This window comes from Bos indicus, chromosome X (genome assembly GCF_029378745.1).
Source record: "Bos indicus isolate NIAB-ARS_2022 breed Sahiwal x Tharparkar chromosome X, NIAB-ARS_B.indTharparkar_mat_pri_1.0, whole genome shotgun sequence".
Lineage (NCBI taxonomy): Eukaryota > Metazoa > Chordata > Mammalia > Artiodactyla > Bovidae > Bos > Bos indicus.
This window is the reverse complement of record NC_091789.1, coordinates 100217862-100239187: the sequence shown is the minus strand read 5'-3', so window position 1 is coordinate 100239187 and position 21326 is coordinate 100217862. Positions and strand designations below refer to the sequence as shown.

At 38.5% G+C, this 21326-nt stretch overlaps 1 protein-coding gene across 8 annotated transcripts in view; it reads left to right on the top strand.

The window, feature by feature from the left end:
• The window catches only part of PFKFB1 (6-phosphofructo-2-kinase/fructose-2,6-biphosphatase 1), a 102109-nt gene that overhangs the window by 57267 nt on the left and 23516 nt on the right, over positions 1–21326 (top strand). For 7 of the 8 annotated variants that reach the window (XM_019955719.2, XM_019955720.2, XM_070784079.1 and 4 more), the window contains 2 exons: positions 6762–6818; positions 18668–18789. In XM_019955719.2, coding sequence (XP_019811278.1) covers positions 6762–6818; positions 18668–18789 — 179 coding nt within the window. The remainder of the gene's footprint in view (positions 1–6761; positions 6819–18667; positions 18790–21326) is intronic. The other variant, XM_070784078.1, reaches the window with a different exon arrangement.

Here is a 21326-nt window from a genome sequence, read left to right as displayed (position 1 = left end):
ACTATTACTTTGCAAAAAAAAGAGAGAGAGAGAGAGAGAGACCCTTCTTTTTAAAGCAAACTTCATATTTTATTATTATTATATTATATTATTATATTTTATATATATTATATATATTATAAATTTTGTGACTTTTTTTTCATTAATATTGTATTTTTTAAAATCCAACTTCTACTCTAGACTTTTCATCTTTGCTTTTTTGTATTGGTTATCAATTTTGTACCTTTAAGAACCCAATCTTCAGTACCCATTTTTACTTGGGAGTGAGATTACTGGCTTGATTGCTCTCTCCCCCTTTGGACTCTCCTTTTTCTCCACCAGGTCGCCTCTGTCTCCTCCCTCCCCCTTCTCTTCTCTACCCAACTGTCTGAATCTCTTTGTGTGTTCCGCATGGTGGAGAACACTTAGGGAATTGATTACTGGTTGGATCTGTCTCTCTACTTTTGATTCCCCCCTTTATCCTCCTGGTGACCTATCTCCTTCCTCCCTCTTCTCTTCACTGTATAACTCCGTGAACATCTCTGAGGGATCCAGACTGTGGAACACACATAAGGAAGTGATTACTGGCTAGCTTGCTCTCTCCTCTTTTGATTCCACCTCATCTCATCCTGGTCACCTCTAACTGCCTCCTCCCTCTTCTCTTCTCCATATAACTCTGTGAACCTCTCTGGTGTCCCTCACTGTGGAGAAACTTTTCATCTTTAACCTAGATGTTTTATCAGCAGTGCTGTATAGATGGAGAAGTTTTGAGGCTACTATAAAAATAACACTGAAAACCAGAAGCAGGAGGCTTAAGTAAAAATCCTGAGAACACCAGAGAACTCCTGATTCCAGGGAACATTAATCAACAAGAACTCATCAAACGCCTTCATACCTACACTGAAACCAAGCACCAAGGGCCAACAAGTTCCAGAGCAAGACATACCATTCAAATTTTCCAGCAACACAGGAAAACAGCCCTGAGCTTCAATGTACAGGCTGTCCAAAGTCACTCCAAACCCACTGACATCTCATAACTCATTACTGGACACTTCATTGCACTACAGAGAGAAGAAATCCAGCTCCACCCACCAGAACAACGACACAAGCTTCCCTAACCATGAAACCTTGACAAGCCACCCATAAAACCCCACCCAGAGTGAGGAAACTCCACAATAAAGACAACTCCACAAACTGCCAGAATACAGAAAGGCCACCCCAAACACAGCAATTAAAACAAGATGAAGCGACAGAGGAATACCCACCAGGTAAAGGAACAGGATAAATACCCACCAAACCAAACAAAAGAGGAAGAGATAGGGAATCTACCTGATAAAGAATTCTGAATAATGATAGTGAAAATGATCCAAAATTTGAAATCAAGATGGAATCACAGATAAATAGCCTGGAGACAAGGGTTGAGAAGATGCAAGAAAGGTTTAACAAGGACCTAGAAGAAATAAAAAATAGTCAATATATAATGAATAATGCAATAAATGAGATCAAAAACACTCTGGAGGGAACAAATAGTAGAATAACTGAGGCAGAAGATAGGATTAGTGAGGTAGAAGATAGAATGGTAGAAATAAATGAAACAGAGAGGAAAAAAAGAAAAACTAAATAAAAGAAATGAGGACAATCTCAGAGACCTCTGGGACAATGTTAAACACCCCAAAATTTGAATCATAGGAGTCACAGAAGAAGACAAAAATAAAATCCATGAGAAAATACTTGAGGAGATAATAGTTGAAAACTTCACTGAAATGGGGAAGGAAATAATCACCCAAGTCCAAGAAACCCAGAGTCCCAAACAGAGTAAACCCAAGGCAAAACACCCCAAGACACACATTAATCAAATTAACAAAGATCAAACACAAAGAACAAATATTAAAAGCAGCAAGGGAAAAACAACAAATAACACACAAGGGAATTCCCATAAGGATAACAGCTGATCTTTCAAAAGAAACTCTCCAGGCCAGGAGGGAAAGGCAGGACATACTTAAAGTGATGAAAGAAAATAACCTACAACCCAGATTACTGTACCCAGCAAGGATCTTATTCAAATATGAAGGAGAAATCAAAAGCTTTACAGACAAGCAAAAGCCAAGAGAATTCAGCACCACCAAACCAGCTCTCCAACAAATGCTAAAGGATCTTCTCTAGACAGGAAACACAAAAAGGATGTACAAACTCAAACCCAAAACAATAAAGTAAATGGCAATGGGATCATAATTATCAATAATTACCTTAAATGTAAGTGGGTTGAATGCCCCAACCAAAAGACAAAGGACTGACTGAATGGATGCAAAACCAAGACCCCTATATATGTTGTCTACAAGAGACCCACCTCAAAACAGGGGACACATACAGACTGAAAGTGAAGGGCTTGAAAAAGATATTCCACGGAAATAGAGACCAAAATAAAGCAAGAGTAGCAATACTCATATCAGATAAAATAGACTTTAAAACAAAGGCTGTGAAAAGTGACAAAGAAGGACAGTACATAATGATCAAAGGATCAATCCAAAAAGAAGATATAACAATTATAAATATATATGCACCCAACACGGGAGCGCCACAATATGTAAGACAAATGTTAACAAGTATGAAAAGGGAAAGTAACAATGACACAATAATAGTGGGAGACTTTAATACCCCACTCATACCTATGGATAGATCAACTAAACAGAAAATTAACAAGGAAACACAAACTTTAAATGATACAATAGGCCAGTAGGACCTAATTGATATCTATAGGACATTTCACCCCAAAACAATGAATTTCACCTTTTTCTCAAGCACACACGGAACCTTCTCCAGAACAGACCACGTCCTGGGCAGTAAATCTAGCCTTGGGAAACTGAAAAAAATTGAAATCATTCCAATCATCTTTTCTGACCACAATGCAGTAAGATTAGATTTCAATTACAGGAGAAAAACTATTAAGAATTCCAACATATGGAGGCTGAACAACACGCTGCTGAATATCCAACAAATCACAGAAGAAATCAAAAAAGAAATAAAAATATGCATAGAAACAAATCAAAATGAAAACACAACAACCCAAAACCTGTGGGACACTGTAAAAGCAGTACTTAGGGGAAGGTTCATAGCAATATAGGCATACCTCACAAAATAAGAAAAAAGTCAACTAAATAACCTAACTCTACACCTAAAACAACTAGAAAAGGAAGAAATGAAGAACCCCAGGGTTAGTAGAAGGAAAGAACTCTTAAAAATTAGGGCAGAAATAAATGCAAAAGGAACAAAAGAGACCATAGCAAAAATCAACAAAGCCAAAAGCTGGTTCTTTGAGAGGATAAATAAAATTGAAAAACCATTAGCCAGACTCATCCAGAAACAAAGCGAGAAAAATCACATCAATAAAATTGGAAATGAAAGTGGAGAGATCACAACAGACAACACAGAAATACAAAGGATCATAAGAGACTACTATCAGCAATTATATGCCAATAAAATGGACAACTTGGAAGAAATGGACAAATTCTTAGAAAAGTACAACTTCTAAAATGGAGCAAGGCAGAAATAGAAAATCCTAACAGACCCATTACAAGCACAGAAATTGAAACTGTAATCAGAAATTTTACAGCAAACGAAAGCCCAGGTCCAGACGGCGTCACAGCTGAATTCTACCAAAAATTTAGAGAAGAGCTAACATCAATCCTACTCAAATTCTTCCAGAAAATTGTAGAGGAAGGCAAACTTCCAAACTCATTCTATGAGGCCTGCTGGTAAGTCACTTCAGTCGTGTCCAACTCTATGCGACACCATAGACAGCAGCCCACCAGGCTTCCCCGTCCCTGGGTTTCTCCAGGCAAGAACACGGAAGTGGGTTGCCATTTCCTTCTCCAGTGCATGAAAGTGGAAAATGAAAGTGAAATTGCTCAGTCGTGTCCGACTCTGTGCGACCCCATGGACTGCCGCCTACCAGGCTCCTCCATCCATGGGATTTTCCAGGCAAGAGCATTGGAGTGGGGTGGCATTGCCTTCTCCATCTATGAGGCCACCATCACCCTAATATCAAAACCAGACAAAGATGCCACTAAAAAAGAAAACTACATGCCAATATCACTGATGAACATAGGTGCAAAAATCCTTAACAAAATTCTAGCAATCAGAATCTAACAACACATTAAAAAGATCATGCATCATGACCAAGTGGGCTTTGTCCCAGGGATACAAGGATTCTTCAATATCCACAAATCAATTAATGTAATAAACCACATTAACAAATTGAAAAATAAAAGCCATATGATTATCTCAATAGATGCAGAGAAAGCCTTTGACAAAATTCAACATCCATTCATGATAAAAACTCTCCAGAAAGCAGGAATAGAAGGAACATATCTCAACATAATAAAAGCTATATATGACAAACACACAGCAAACATTATCCTCAATGCTGAAAAATTGAAAGCATTTCCCCTAAAGTTAGGAACAAGCCAAGGGTGCCCACTTTCACCACTACTATTTAACATAGTTTTGGAAGTTTTGGCCACAGTAATCAGAGCAGAAACAGAAATAAAGGGAATCCAAATTGGAAAAGAAGAAGTAAAACTCTCACTGTTTGCAGATGACATGATCCTCTACATAGAAAACCCTAAAGACTCCACCAGAAAATTACTAGAGCTAATCAATGAATATAGTAAAGTTGCAGGATATAAAATCAACACACAGAAATCCCTTGCATTCCTATACACAAATAATGAGAAAATAGAGAAATTAAGGAAACAATTCCATTCACCATTGCAATGAAAAGAATAAAATACTTAGGAATGAATATATCTACCTAAAGAAACTAAAGACCTTTATATAGAAATCTATAAAACACTGGTGAAAGAAATCAAAGAGGACACTAACAGATGGAGAAATATACCATGTTCATGGATTGGAAGAATCAATATTGTGAAAATGAGTATACTACCCAAAGCAATCTATAGATTCAATGCAGTCCCTATCAAGCTACCAACGGTATTTTTCACAGAGCTAGAATAAATAATTTCACAATTTGTATGGAAATACAAAAAACCTCAAATAGCCAAAGCAATCTTGAGAAAGAAGAACGGAACTGGAGGAATCAACCTGCCTGACTTCAGGCTCTACTACAAAGCCAGTCATAAAGACAGCATGTTACTGGCACAAAGACAGAAATATAGATCAATGGAACAAAATAGAAAGCCCAGAGATAAATCCATGCACATATGGACACCTTATCTTTGACACAGGAGGCAAGAATATACAATGCAGAAAAGATAATCTCTTTAACAAGTGGTGCTAGGAAAACGGGTCAACCACTTGTAAAAGAATGAAACTAGAATACTTTCTAACACCATACACAAAAACAAACTCAAAATGGATTAAAGATCTAAACGTAAGACCAGAAACTATAAAACTCTTAGAGGAGAACATAGGCAAAACACTCTCTGACATACAGCACAGCAGGATCCTCTATGACCCACCTCCCAGAATATTGGAAATAAAAGTAAAAATAAACAAATGGGACCTAATTAAAATTAAAAGCTTTTGCACAACAAAGGAAACTATAAGCAGATGAAAAGACAGCCTTCAGCATGGGAGAAAATAATAGCAAATAAAGCAACTGACAAAGAATTAATCTCAAAAATATAAAAGCAACTCCTGCAGCTCAATTCCAGAAAAATAAATGACTCAATCAAAAAATGGGCCAAAGAAATAAACAGACATTTCTCCAAAGAAGACATACAGATGGCTAACAAACACATGAAAAGATGCTCAACATCACTCATTATCAGAGAAATGCAAATCAAAACCACAATGAGGTACCATTTCACACCAGTCAGAATGGCTGCGATCCAAAAGTCTACAAGCAATAAATGCTGGAGAGGGTGTGGAGAAAAGGAACCCTCTTACACTGTTGGTGGGAATGCAAAATAGTACAGCCACTATAGAGAACAGTGTGGAGATTCCTTAAAAAACTGGAAATAGAACTGCCATATGACCCAGCAATCCCACTGCTGGGCATACACACCAAGGAAACCAGAATTGAAAGAGACACGTGTACCCCAAATGTTCATCGCAGCACTGTTTATAATAGCCAGGACATGGAAGCAACCTAGATGCCCATCAGCAGATGAATGGATAAGAAAGCTGTGGTACATACACACAATGGAATATTACTCAGCCATTAAAAAGAATACATTTGAATCAGTTCTAATGAGGTGGATGAAACTGGAGCCTATTATACAGAGTGAAGTAAGCCAGAAAGAAAAACACCAATACAGTATACTAATGCATATATATGGAATTTAGAAAGATGTTAATGATAGCCCTGTATGCGAGACAGTAAAAGAGACACAGATGTATAGAACAGTCTTTTGGACTCTGTGGGAGAGGGCGAGGGTGGGATGATTTGGGAGAATGGCATTGAAACATGTATAATATCATATGTGAAACTAATCACCAGTCTAGGTTTGATGCATGATACAGAATGCTCGAGGCTGGTGCACTGGGATGACCCAGAAGGATGGTGTGGGGAGGGAGGTGAGAGGGGGGTTCAGGATGGGGAACACGTGTACACCCATGACAGATTCATGCTGATGTATGGCAAAATCAATACAATATTTTAAAGTAATTAGCCTCCAATTAAAATAAATAAATTTATTTTTTTTTAAAAAAGGAATGCCTCTAAAAATGATTCAGAGTCATTGAGAAGAGGTCAAGTTATGTTTAGCTCATACCAAACATAATTCCTTGCTGAAATCTCTCTTTTGTTTCTCTTATAGGTCTTTTTCATTGAGTCCATTTGTAATGACCCTGACGTCATTGCAGAAAACATCAGGGTAAGGAGCACCAGTCACCTTTTCTTTCCTTCTTATTTTGTCTCAGATTTGGATCATGCTTAGAAATATCTCTGTAGTTAAAGGAGGTATTTTTCCATGAGCTTCTCCTCCCACTTCCTATAGGAAGTATTCCTTCACCATCCTCACAATGATTCTGTGAATTTCTTCTTAGTGTTGGAGAGGGGAAACTAAGGTTCCAAGGAGAGAAGTAAGTTGCCAAGAGTTCATACAGCTGGGAAGAGACAAAACTGGGGCTGAACCTCAGGTCTATCTGTCTTGAAAGCTCTTTTTTCTGCCCCACAATTTGTATCAAATTTATCACTGCTCTTAGATTCGTTATGTGGTCTAGATTTAGAACATTCACCACATTTTATTGTTTCTTATTTCATCAAATTACTGTATCTTGGGGATAGAGAAGACCTTAAAGATCACCTCCCTCAATGTTTAATCAGAAACTTGAAACCTTAGCTAAATGTTTGTCTAGATTTTCTTTTTCTTTTTTTTTAATTTTATTTTATTTTTAAACTTTACAATATTGTATTAGTTTTGCCAAATATCGAAATGAATCCACCACAGGTATACATGTGTTCCCTATCCTGAACCCTCCTTCCCCCTCCCTTCCCATACCATCCCTCTGGGTCCTCCCAGTGCACCAGCCCCAAGCATCCAGTGTCGTGCATCAAACCTGGACTGGCGACTCGTTTCATACATGATATTTATACATGTTTCAATGTCATTCTCCCAAAACTTCCCACCCTCTCCCTCTCCCACAGAGTCCAAAAGACTGTTCTATACATCAGTGTCTCTTTTGCTGTCTCGTATACAGGGTTATTGTTACCATCTTTCTAAATTCCATATATATGCGTTAGTATACTGTATTGGTGTTTTTCTTTCTGGCTTACTTCACTCTGTATAATAGGCTCCAGTTTCATCCACCTCATTAGAACTGATTCAAATGTATTCTTTTTAATGGCTGAGTAATATTCCATTGTGTGTATGTACCACAGCTTTCTTATCCATTCATCTGCTGATGGGCATCTAGGTTGCTTCCATGTCCTGGCTATTATAAACAGTGCTGCGATGAACAGTGGGGTACACGTGTCTCTTTCCCTTCTGGTTTCCTCAGTGTGTATGCCCAGCAGTGGGATTGCTGGATCATAAGGCAGTTCTATTTCCAGTTTTTTAAGGAATCTCCACACTGTTCTCCATAGTGGCTGTAATAGTTTGCATTCCCCCCAACAGTGTAAGAGGGTTCCCTTTTCTCCACACCCTCTCCAGCATTTATTATTTGTAGACTTTTGGATTGCAGCCATTCTGACTGGTGTGAAATGGTACCTCATAGTGGTTTTGATTTGCATTTCTCTGATAATGAGTGATGTTGAGCATCTTTTCATGTGTTTCTTAGCCATCTGTATGTCTTCTTTGGAGAAATGTCTATTTAGTTCTTTGGCCCATTTTTTGATTGGGTCATTTATTTTTCTAGGGTTGAGTTGTATAGCAGTTGCTTGTATATTTTTGAGATTAGTTGTTTCTCAGTTGCTTCATTTGCTATTATTTTCTCCCATTCTGAAGGCTGCCTTTTCACCTTGCTTATAGTTCCCTTTGTTGTGCAGAAGCTTTTAAGTTTAACTAGGTCCCATTTGTTTATTTTTGCTTTTATTTCCTATATTCTGGGAGGTGGGTCATAGAGGATCCTATTGTGATGTATGTCGGAGAGGGTTTTGCCTATGTTCTCCTCTAGGAGTTTTATAGTTTCTGGTCTTACATTTAGATCTTTTATCCATTTTGAGTTTATTTTTGTGTATGGTGTTAGAAAGTGTTCTAGTTTCATTCTTTTACAAGTGGTTGACTAGTTTTCCCAGCACCACTTGTAAAAGAGATTGTCTTTAATCCATTGTATATTCTTGCCTCCTTTGTCAAAGATAAGGTGTCCATATGTGCGTGGATTTATCTCTGGGCTTTCTATTTTTTTCCATTGATCTATATTTCTATCTTTGTGCCAGTACCATACTGTCTTGATGACTGTGGCCTTGTAGTAGAGCCTGAAGTCAGGTAGGTTGATTCCTCCAGTTCCGTTCTTCTTTCTCAAGATAGCTTTTGCTATTCGAGTTTTTTTGTATTTCCATACAAATTGTGAAATTACTTGTTCTAGATCTGTGAAGAATACCGTTGGTAGCTTGATAGGGATTGCATTGAATCTATAAATTGCTTTGGGTAGTATACTCATTTTCACTATATTGATTCTTCCAATCCATGAACAAGGTATATTTCTCCATCTATTAGTGTCCTCTTTGATTTCTTTCACCAGTGTTTTATAGTTTTATATATATAGGTATTTAGTTTCTTTAGGTAGATATATTCCTAAGTATTTTATTCTTTCCGTTGCAATGGTGAATGGAATTGTTTCCTTAATTTCTCTTTCTGTTTTCTCATTATTAGTGTATAGGAATGCAAGGGATTTCTGTGTGTTGATTTTATATCCTGCAACTTTACTATAATCATTGATTAGCTCTAGTAATTTTCTGGTGGAGTCTTTAGGGTTTTCTATGTAGAGGATCATGTCATCTGCAAATAGTGAGAGTTTTACTTCTTCTTTTCCAATTTGGATTCTTTTTATTTCTTTTTCTGCTCTGATTGCTGTGGCCAGAACTTCCAAAACTATGTTGAATAGTAATGGTGAAAGTGGGCACCCTTGTCTTGTTCCTGACTTTAGAGGAAATGCTTTCAATTTTTCACCATTGAGGATAATGTTTGCTGTGGGTTTGTCATATATAGCTTTTATTATGTTGAGGTATGTTCCTTCTACTCCTGCTTTCTGGAGAGTTTTTATCATGAATGGATGTTGAATTTTGTCAAAGGCTTTCTCTGCATCTATTGAGATAATCATATGGTTTTTATTTTTCAATTTGTTAATGTGGTGTAATACATTGATTGATTTGCAGATATTGAAGAATCCTTGCATCCCTGGGATAAAGCCCACTTGGTCATGGTGTATGATCTTTTTAATGTGTTGTTGGACTCTGATTGCTAGAATTTTGTTAAGGATTTTTGCATCTATGTTCATCAGTGATATTGGCCTTAGTTTTCTTTTTTTGTGGGATCTTTGTCAGGTTTTGGTATTAGGGTGATGGTGGTCTTATAGAACGAGTTTGGAAGTTTGCCTTCCTCTGCAATTTTCTGGAAGAGTTTGAGCAGGATAGGTGTTAGCTCTTCTCTAAATTTTTGGTGGAGTTCAGCTGTGAAGCCGTCTGGACCTGGGCTTTTGTTTGCTGGAAGATTTTTGATTACAGTTTCAATTTCCATGCTTGTGATGGGGCTGTTAAGATTTTCTATTTCTTCCTGGTCCAGTTTTGGAAAGTTGTACTTTTCTAAGAATTTGTCCATTTCTTCCAAGTTGTCCATTTTATTGGCATATAATTGTTGATAGTAGTCTCTTATGATCCTTTGTGTTTCTGTGTTGTCTGTTGTGATCTCTCCACTTTCATTTCTAATTTTATTGATTTGATTTTTCTCCCTTTGTTTCTTGGTGAGTCTGGCTAATGGTTTGTCAATTTAATTTATCCTTTCAAAGAACCAGCTTTTGGCTTTGTTGATTTTTGCTATGGTCTCTTTTGTTTCTTTTGCATTTATTTCTGCCCTAATTTTTAAGAGTTCTTTCCTTCTACTAACCCTGGGGTTCTTCATTTCTTCCTTTTCTAGTTGCTTTAGGTGTAGGGTTAGGTTATTTATTTGACTTTTTTCTTGTTTCTTGAGGTATGCCTGTATTGCTATGAACTTTCCCCTCAGGACTGCTTTTACAGTGTCCCACAGGTTTTGGGTTGTTTTGTTTTCATTTTCATTCATTTCTATGCAAATTTTTATTTCTTTTTTGATTTCTTCTGTGATTTGTTGGTTATTCAGCAGCGTGTTGTTCAGCCTCCATATGTTGGAATTCTTAATAGTTTTTCTCCTGTAATTGAGATCTAGTTTTACTGCATTGTGGTCAGAAAAGATGCTTGCAAGGATTTCAATTTTTTTCAATTTACCAAGGCTAGATTTATGGCCCAGGATGTGATCTATCCTGGAGAAAGTTCCATGTGCGCTTGAGAAAAAGGTGAAATTCATTGTTTTGGGATGAAATGTCCTGTAGATATCAATTAGGTCTAACTGGTCTATTGTATCGTTTAATGTTTGTGTTTCCTTGTTAATTTTCTGTTTAGTTGATCTATCCATAGGTGTGAGTGGGGTATTAAAGTCTCCCACTATTATTGTGTTATTGTTAATTTCTCCTTTCATACTTGTTAGAATTTGTCTTACATATTGCGGTGCTCCCGTGTTGGGTACATATATATTTATAATTGTTATAACCTCTTCTTGGATTGATCCTTTGATCATTATGTAGTGACCATCTTTGTCTCTTTTCACAGCCTTTGTTTTAAAGTCTATTTTATCTGATATGAATATTGCTACTCCTGTTTTCTTTTGGTCCCTATTTGCATGGAAAATCTTTTTCAAGCCCTTCACTTTCAGTCTGTATGTGTCCCCTGTTTTGAGGTGGGTCTCTTGTAGACAACATATTTAGGGTTCTTGTTTTTGTATCCATTCAGCCAGTCATTGTCTTTTGGTTGGGGCATTCAACCCATTTACGTTTAAGGTAATACTGGTAAGTATGATCCCGTTGCCATTTACTTTATTGTTTTGGGTTCAAATTTATACACCGTTTTTGTGTTTCCTGTCTAGAGAATATCCTTTAGTATTTGTTGGAGAGCTGGTTTGGTGGTGCTGAATTCTCTCGGCTTTTGCTTGTCTGAAAAGCTTTTGATTTCTCCTTCATATTTGAATGAAATCCTTGCTGAGTACAATAATCTGGGCTGTAGGTTATTTTCTTTCATCATTTTAAGTATGTCTTGCCATTCCCTCCTGGCTTGAAGAGTTTCTATTAAAAGATCAGCTGTTATCCTTATGGGAATTCCCTTGTGTGTTATTTGTTGTTTTTCCCTTGCTGCTTTTAATATTTGTTCTTTGTGTTTGATCTTTGTTAATTTGATTAATATGTGTCTTGGGGTGTTTCGCCTTGGGTTTATCCTGTTTGGAACTCTCTGGGTTTCTTGGACTTGGGTAATTATTTCCTTCCCCATTTTAGGGAAGTTTTCAACTATTATCTCCTCAAGTATTTTCTCATGGTCTTTCTTTTTGTCTTCTTCTTCTGGGACCCCTATGATTCGAATGTTGTAGCGTTTAATATTGTTCTGGAGGTCTCTGAGATTGTCTTCATTTCTTTTAATTCGTTTTTCTTTTATCCTCTCTGATTAATTTATTTCTACCATTCTATCTTCTAATTCACTAATCCTATCTTCTGCCTCTGTTATTCTACTATTTGTTACCTCCAGAGTGTTTTTAATTTCATTTATTGCATTATTCATTATATATTGACTCTTTTTTATTTCTTCTAGGTTCTTGTTAAACCTTTCTTGCGTCTTCTCAGTCCTTGTCTCCAAGCTATTTGTCTGTGATTCCATTTTGATTTCAAGATTTTGGATCAATTTCACTGTCATTATTCGGAATTCTTTATCAGGTAGATTCCCTATCTCTTCCTCTTTTGTTTGGTTTGGTGGGCATTTATCCAGTTCCTTTATCTTCTGGGTATTCCTCTGTCTCTTCATCTTATTTAAATTGCTGAGTTTGGAGTGTCCTCTCTGTATTCTGGCAGTTTGTGGAGTTCTCTTTATTGTGGCGTTTTCTCGCTGTGTGTGGGTTTGTACAGGTGGCTTGTCAAGGTTTCTTGGTTAGGGAAGCTTGTGACAGTGTTCTGGTGGGTGGAGCTGTATTTCTTTTCTCTGGAGTGCAATGAAGTGTCCAGTAATGAGTTATGATATGTCTATGGTTTGGGGGTGACTTTGGGTAGCCTGTATCTTGGACCTCAGGGCTGTGTTCCTTTGTTGCTGGAGAATTTGCTTGGTATGTCTTGCCCTGGAACTTGTTGGCCCTTGTGTGGTGCTTGGTTTCAGTGTAGGTATGGACGCGTTTGATGAGCTCCTGTCAATTAATGTTCTTGGAGTCAGGAGTTCCCTGGAGTCAGGGTTTGGACTTAAGCCTCCTGCTTCCAGTTATTGGTCTTATTTTTACAGTAGTTTCAAAACTTCTCCTTCTATACAGCACCATTGATAAAACATCTACATTAAAGATGAAAAGTTTCTCTACCATGAGGGTCACCCAGAGAGGTTCCCAGCGTTACATGGAGAAGAGAAGAGTGAGGAGGAAGTTAGAGGTGACCCAAATGAGATGAGGTGGAATCAGTAGAGGAGAATGGGATAGCCAGTAATCACTTCCTTATGTGCACTCCACAACTGGACCACTCAGAGATGTTCACGGGGTTATACAGAGAAGAGAAGAAGGAGGAAGGAGACAGAGGTGGCCAGGAGGATAAAAGGGGGGAATGAAAAGGAGGGAGACAGATCCAGCCAGTAATCAGTTCCCTAAGTGTTCTCCACCGTCTGGAACACACAGAAATTCACAGAGTAGGGTAGAGTGGAGAGGGGTTAGGGAGGAGACACGGGCGACCTGGTGGAGAAAAAGGAGAGTTCAAAGGGAGAGAGAGCAATCAAGCCAGTAATCTCACTCCCTAGTGAAAAATGGGTACTGAAGATTGGGTTCTTAAAGGTACAAAATTAGTAACAAATACATAAAAGCAAAAATTAAAAATCTAGAGTAGAGTTTGGAATTTTAAAAAATATGATGTTAAAGAAAAGAAGAAGGAAAGACAGAGAAAAAACGAACAAACAAAAACAAACAAGGTCGTGAAAATTATAAAGGAAATATAGGTACAAAATTGATAACTAATACCAAAAAGCAAAAGTTAAAAATCTAGAGTAGAGTTTGGAAACTCAAAAATACAATGTTAAAAAAAAAACAAGAAGAAAAAGAAAGAGAGAAAAAAAACAAACAAACAAAAACAAAGTCGCAAAAGTTATAAAGAAAATACAGGTACAAAATTGATAACAAATACCAAAAAGCATAAATTAAAAGTCTAAAGTAGAGTTTGGAATTTCAGATATACAATGTTATATAAAAGAAGAAGACAAAAAAACAGAGAAAAAAAAAAAGTCACAGAAATTTAAAAAAAAAAAAAAAAAAAAAACTATAGGTACAAAATTGATAACAAATACCAAAAAGCTAAAATTAAAAATCTAGAGTAGAGTTTGGAATTTCAAAAATACAATGTTAAAGAAAAGAAGAAAAACAAAAACAAACAAACAAAAAACAAGGTCAAAAAATTATAAAAAAAAATATATATATATATATGAAGTTTGCTTTTTTTTAAAAAAAAGGTCTTTTTTTTTGCAAAGTAATAGGTTATAAAGGTGAAAATTAAAGGAATAATACAGGACTTAAAATTTTTTTTTAATTAAAAGAAAAAAAAAGAAAGAAAGAATGATCGTAAAAATAGTAAAAATATATCTAAGACTTTCTCTGGCTTTGTTGTGAGTATTGTGGGTTCAGTTCATTTTCGGCTAGTTCCTTGGTCCGACTTATATTTCTCAAGATCTATAGGCCCCTTCCTATGTAGTTGGTACTAACCACAGGGTTTTAACCTATTGCCTGTAGCTTCCAAGGCGGTTCTCTCTGTTATAGCTTCTTCTGTTTGCTAGTCTCTTCAGTGTCTGGTTTCCGCCCTGACACAAAGGGGACGATGGAGGACACTTTTTTTTTTTTTTTTTTAGGCTTACTTGTTCAGTCGTGCTGTGGGGTGGGGGGGAGGGAGGGATGCTGCAAACAAATAACACTGGCGTGTGCTCGCAGTGCCTCAGCCACACTGGGTCTGCCCCCACTCACGGTGCGTGTAGCCTCCCTGCCCACACTGCTCAGGTTCTAGGTTGCTCCACCGGGAACCATCCGTGGCCGGCCCTGGGCTGCCTGCACCTTCCAGATCCAAGCCACTCAGGTTCAGGCACTCGGGTAGTCCTCAGAGGTGCAGACTCGGTTGGGCCTGCGTTTTGTGCCCTTCCCAGGTCCAAGCAGCTCAGGTGATGAGGTGTTTGGCGAGTGTGATTGCTGCGACTTATCGCCTTCCCGCAGCTCGGTTACCTAGGTGTACAACCGGCGCACCTTCTCAGGCAGATGTTGACCGTCCAGACCCCCAAGAAATTTTAGTTAGCAAAGAAGCCTGCTTACAGTTTTATAGATAATGTCTCTCTGGGGCTGCGATTGCCCCCTTCTGGCTCTGGCTGCCTGTCACCGGAGGGAGATGGTCTGCAGCCGGCTCTCTCTGTTCAGTCCTTTGTTCCTTGTGCGGGCCTGGCAGTGTCTTAGGTTAGGGCTGGCTTTTCGCATGGTAGATATCCCACAGTCTGGTTTGCTAGCCCAAATTATTTCGCTCAGATAGCACTCAGGGTATTCAGGCCAGATCTTTACTCTAAGTGATGCAGCCCGCGCCGCACCTCCCTGCCCAGCCCCCACTTGCTAGTGGCGTGTGCTGGCGTCTGTGCTGCTTCTCCACTGGGGGAGTTACTGTAGGGCTCGCAATCTGTGGGTTTTAATTGTTCATTTATTTTTCCTCCCTCTTATGTTGCCCTCTATGCTTCCAAGGCTTGGCACAGATTTGGCAGTGAGAAGGTTTCCTGGTGTTTGGAAACTTTTCTCTTTTTAAGACTCCCTTCCTGGGACGGAACTCCATCCCTCCCTCTTTTGTCTCTTTTTTTGTCTTTTATATTTTTTCATACCTCCTTTCGAAGACTCGGGTTGCTTTTCTGGGTGTCTGATGTCCTCTGCCAGTATTCAGAAGTTGTTTTGTGGAATTTACTCGGCGTTTAAATGTTCTTTTGATGAATTTGTGGGGAAGAAACTCCCCGTCCTACTCCTCCTCCATCTTAGCTCCTCCCTAGATTTTTTTTTGTACCTCCAATTATGAGGCTCACTGCCTTCATTAAATGCAGTCCAATCAAGCTGAAATCTGACTCCCTGTAATCTTCACTTATTGGTCCTATTTTTGCCTCTTGAGGCATAGAATATGTCCAAATCCTCTCTTTCCTTTTCATCCATCCACCTGTCCATCCGTTTGTTGATTAAACATAAATTGAATCCATATACCTGGACTGAACAATTTGGAGTATCAGAGACTGAAATAGATAAAGGAGAGTCCAGCCTTGAACTCACAGTCTAGTGAGGGACACTGACAACGTAAGAGATATAACTCTGTGAGATCAGTGCTGAGATAAATGAACAAAGGAGGCTGTGGAAGGCTGTTGAGGAACTAACCTTGCATAAGAAAGCTTCTTAATGAAGATAACAGCTGACCTGCATCTTGAAGAATGAATATAGACATTTGGCGGGTAAAGAATGGAAAATAAGGGAATGGCATATACTAAGTATGGTGTCTTGGGGGAACTAGAAATAGCTTAGATTGGCTAAAGCAAAGTGTGTGAAGGACTAGAAGAGCAATGGGAGATGATGATGAAGAAATCATTCTGGGCACAATCATAACAAGCCATGTGTCACCTGCTAAAATATTTCATACATGCATGCTAAATTGCTTTAGTCATGTTCAATTTTTTGCAACCTCATTGACTATAGCTCACCAGTCTCTTGTTTCTATGGGGATTCTCCAGGCAAGAATACTGGGGTGGGTTGCCATGTCCTTCTCCAGGGTATCTTCCTGATCCAGGGATCCAACCTGCACCTCTTATGTTTTTACCACTAGCGCCACCTGCAAACCCAAAATATTTCATACTTTATCCTAAAAGATATGAGGAAATAGTGAAGGGTTTCAAGTAGAGGAATTCCATCTTCAGGGGTGCACATTAGAACTATCCTTCTTGCTACTAGTAAGGGAAAGTAAACTGTAAACAGAGTAACTTGTCACAAAGCTAGAGTGAGCATCCAAGGAAGAGAGATTGGAGGTCATTTGGGAAGATATTTAGAAGATATAGTGAAGGTATATATCTTCACTATATATACCTTATATATAGTGAGGTATATAGAAGGTATATATCTTCTAAGAGGTACCTTCTAAGAGGTGGGGGTGATAGAAAGAGACACATCTAGGATGACTCTCAGATTCATTTAAGGCTCAGAAGTGAAAGGCAAATTATAAAAGGAAAGATATATCCATTTGTATGCAGAGTTCCAAAGAATAGCAAGGAGAGATAAGAAAGACTTCCTCAGTGATCAATGCAAAGAAAAAGAGGAAAACAACAGAATGGGAAAGACTAGAGATCTCTTCAAGAAAATTAGAGATACCAAGGGAACATTTCATGCAAAGATGGGCTTGATAAAGGACAGAAATGGTATGGACCTAACAGAAGCAGAATATATTTAGAAGAGGTGGCAAAAATACACAGAAGAAATATACAAAAAAGATCTTTCTGACCCAGATAACCACGATGGTGTGACCACTCACCTAGAGCCAGACATCCTGGAATGTGAAGTCAAGTGGGCCCTAGAAAGCATCACTATGAACAAAGCTAGTGGAGTTGATGGAATCAGGAAAGGAGTAGGTCAAGGTTGTATATTGTCACCCTGCTTATTTAACTTCTATGCAGAGTACATCATGAGAAATGCTGAGCTGGATGAAGCACAAGCTGGAATCAAGACTGCTGAGAGAAATGTCAATAACCCCAGATATACAGATGACACCGCACTTGTGGCAGAAAGCAAAGAAGAACTAAAGAGTCTCTTGATGAAAATGAAAGAGGAAACTTGGGTTAAAACTCAACATTCAGAAAACTAAGATCATGGTATCCACTCCCATCACTTCATGGCAAATAGATGGGGAAACAATGGAAACAGTGACAGACTTTATTTTCTTGGGCTCCAAAATCACTGCAGATGGTGACTGCAGCCATGACATTAAAAGACACTTGCTCCTTGGAAGAAAAACTTTGCCCAACTTAGAGAGCATATTAAAAAGTAGAGACATTACTTTGCCGACAAAGGTCCATCTAGTCAAAGCTATGGCTTTTGCAGTAGTCATGTGTGGATGTGAGAGTGGACTATAAAGAATGCTGAGCACCAAAGAATTTATGCTTTTGAACTGTGGTGTTGGAGAAGACTCTTGAGAATCCCTTGGACAGCAAGGATATTCAACCAGTCCATCCTAGAGGAAATCAGTCTTGAAAATTCATTGGAAAGACTGATGCTGAAGCTGAAACTCCAATACTTATGCAAAGAACTGAGTCATTTGAAAAGACCCTGATGCTGGAAAAGATTGAAGGCAGGAGGAGAAGGGAATGACAGAGGATGAGATGGCTGGATGGCATCACCGACTCAATGGACATGAGTTTGAATAAACTCTGGAAGTTGGTGATGGACAAGGAGGTCTGGCGTGCTGCAGTCCATGGGGTCGCAAAGAGTCAGACACAACTGAGTGACTGAACTGAACTGAACTGACTTCAGTAGATGATAATGCCATTCACTGAGATGTAGAATATGGGTAAAGAAGTTAGATCCTAAGAGATTAGAAGATACCAGCCCTTCAGAAATCTAAAGCCAACATATGTTAAGTTATCCCAGTAAACACTTGATACATGTAAACCATTATGAACCCTGGTCAAGATCTCCTGTTCCTCTTCTTCACCCATTTCTCACACCACAATTTCCAGTCCACTTATAAATCATTATCTTAAACTGTGTATTCTAGAACTGAATATAATGTAATAGACCTTGTTTGAGCACACAGAGGTAAGGAATGAGGGGTTATACTGTTCAGATTCTCTTCAATTGTCTGATTTTGTAAACTTGAGCAAGGACCCTCTCTAAGTCTCAATCTCCTCATCTTCATGTTGAGGGATATTGAATTCAGTGAACTCTAAGAGCTCTTCCTAAGGGCACTGTCAGAATCTCTGTCTCCCATGGTTCTTTCTCCCTTCTTCCAGCAAGTGAAACTTGGCAGTCCTGATTATATAGACTGTGATCGTGAAAAGGTTCTGGAAGATTTTCTAAAGAGAATAGAGTGCTATGAGGTCAACTACCAACCCTTGGATGATGAACTGGATAGGTAAGAACCCAGCACCACAAAGTATATGTCTGGATTCTTAGCCTGGTTTTGATGTCTTATAGGACCTGAAGAAATGCATTTCCTCTCTGGGCCTCAAGTTTATTTGTAATATTAGGGAGCTACACTTGATCTGTCTTCAACGGCCCTCCCAGCTCTAATTACCCACTACATGGTGATTCTTTGATGTGTAAGGTGTTCACAAGAGGATTGAAGTAATGTTTTACTGAACAATATGGACATATTAGGACCCTGGTCTCTGGGGGAAAATCCCTCTCCCCTATGGTTGTTAGTATTATGTTCTCAAAAGTATTCTTCACATATGGATGACACTTCAGTTTCCAAAGTGTTCACTTTTTTTTTGTTTCATTGAATGCCCTTGGCACTCCAGTTAAGGAGGCTAAAATAGGTCTTATGATCACAAATTTTCAAGAAGAGGAAATTGCATCTTAGGGAGCTTGAGCTTGCTCAATCTTCTGCCATGCAAGGCTAAGATTTTAATCACACATTCTATCTCTTAATCATGTCTTTTTTCACAATGCACATGTACCTTTTTCAGTCACTATGTATTCGACTTCTTTGGGCTATGGAGTATATAAGGGCTGTAAATAAGGGCAAAAAAAGTAGGTTGTATCCTTAGGTAGCTTCCATATTGCTTTGATATATGAGAAGATGCATGAAAAATATGAAACTTTCATTCATAATACCAACTAAAGATTGGAGAGTTGTTAGCTGGAAGTACAGGGAAAATGTTAGCTTTAGACATAAGGTATTCCCAGAAGCTCACTTTCTTTCAAAATAGATTATGATGAGAAGAGACCCTCGTCACTCAGACCCTCTGGGCCTCAAGTAAGAAGTATAGGGAGGCTGCTGACAGTCATCACCACTCTAAGAAGTTTAAAGAGCATCCTTCCAGCTTTGCCCAACCAAAATCCCCAAGGTGAACATTGTTACTGCTTCACTTATTAGATGGGGAAACAGACATAGAGCAGGGCAAGGGCCTACCTGAGGCCACACAATGATTCAGTAGCAGAATATATACTCAAAAAATTCCTATCTTCTAACTTCCATCAAGGTTATCCCCTCCCACATACCTATGTCATAAAAAGTGTCACATGATACTCAGTGCAAGGTGCATGACCTTATGTATGATTGTGAATATTGTTCACTATGTCAGGTCAAGGGTACAATTGCTTTCTCATCAAGCCATCTGTGCTGGAGTGAGGGAAACTTTTTCAAATTTCCACATAGGCAGTATATGAAAAGTTTGAAGGAGGAGGGCTAAAGTGAAAGAACAGCATGGAGAAAGCTCTAGCCTTTGGCCTACAGTTCTGCAGGTACTCAGTGTTTCATGAATCAGTTCAGATCTGAAGATAACTGATTCTGAAAGTTGGTTTTATCTAATCATTTTTCCATAAACAGACATTTACAATCCATGCATCAAGGCTCAAACCTAGTTGTGCACTAAGAATCCAAAAAGGGATAGGCTATCTGCTCTGATAGAATGACCACTTGGTTGAAGAAGACAATGCATACACAGCTGGCCAGAATTTGGGGATAGTAAAGCAAGTGGGGTGGGGGAACACAGAAGAGAGGATCCAGTCCAACTTGGAGGAAAAGATCTGGAAGAGCATGTTTACCAAGTTTTTAGGGCACCAGCAAGGTAGAGACTACCAAAAATTAGAAATAAAAAAAGACAATCTTGAAAGCTTTTGATAGTTTGTATTGAGTTGGCCAGAAAGTTTGTTTGGGTTTTTCTGAACGAACTTTCTGGCCAACACAATATTTCAAAAATAGTATCAAGGTAGTGAAAACAGAAAATATCTAACCAGAACTCAATGGAACCTCCTCATATTATAATATAGCTTATAATTTTTAGTATAAAGATGTCTCTCCCATCAGGAAGCTTCCATAAGTCTCTTATCCTTATTCATTCTGAATGAAACCACAAGCACAGAAAACAAAAGAAACTGATCACATGGACCACAGCCTTATCTAGCTCAATGAAACTATGAGCTACGCCCTGTAGGGCCACCCAAGACGAACAGGTCATGGCGAAGAATACAGACAAAACGTGGTCCACAGGAGAAGGCAATGACAAAACACTTCAGTATTCCTGCTTTGAGAACCCCATGAACAGTATGAAAAGGCAAAAAGACGTGACACTGAAAGATAAACTCAACAGGTCAGTAGGTGCCCAATATGCTACTGGAGAAGAATGGAGAAATAACCCCAGAAAGAATGAAAAGATGGAGCCAAAGCAAAAACAATGCCCAGATGTGGATGTGACTGGTGATGGAAGTAAAGTCTAATGCTATAAAGAACAATATTGCACAGGAATCTGGAATATTAGGTCATGAATCAAGGTAAATTGGAAGTGGTCAAATAGGAGACAGCAAAAGTGAACATTGACATTTTAGGAATCAGTGAATAGGAATAGATTGGAATAGGCCAATTTAATTCACATGACCATTATTTCTACTGCTAGGTGCAACAATCCCTTAGGAGAAATGAAATAGCCCTCAAAGTCAACAAAAGAG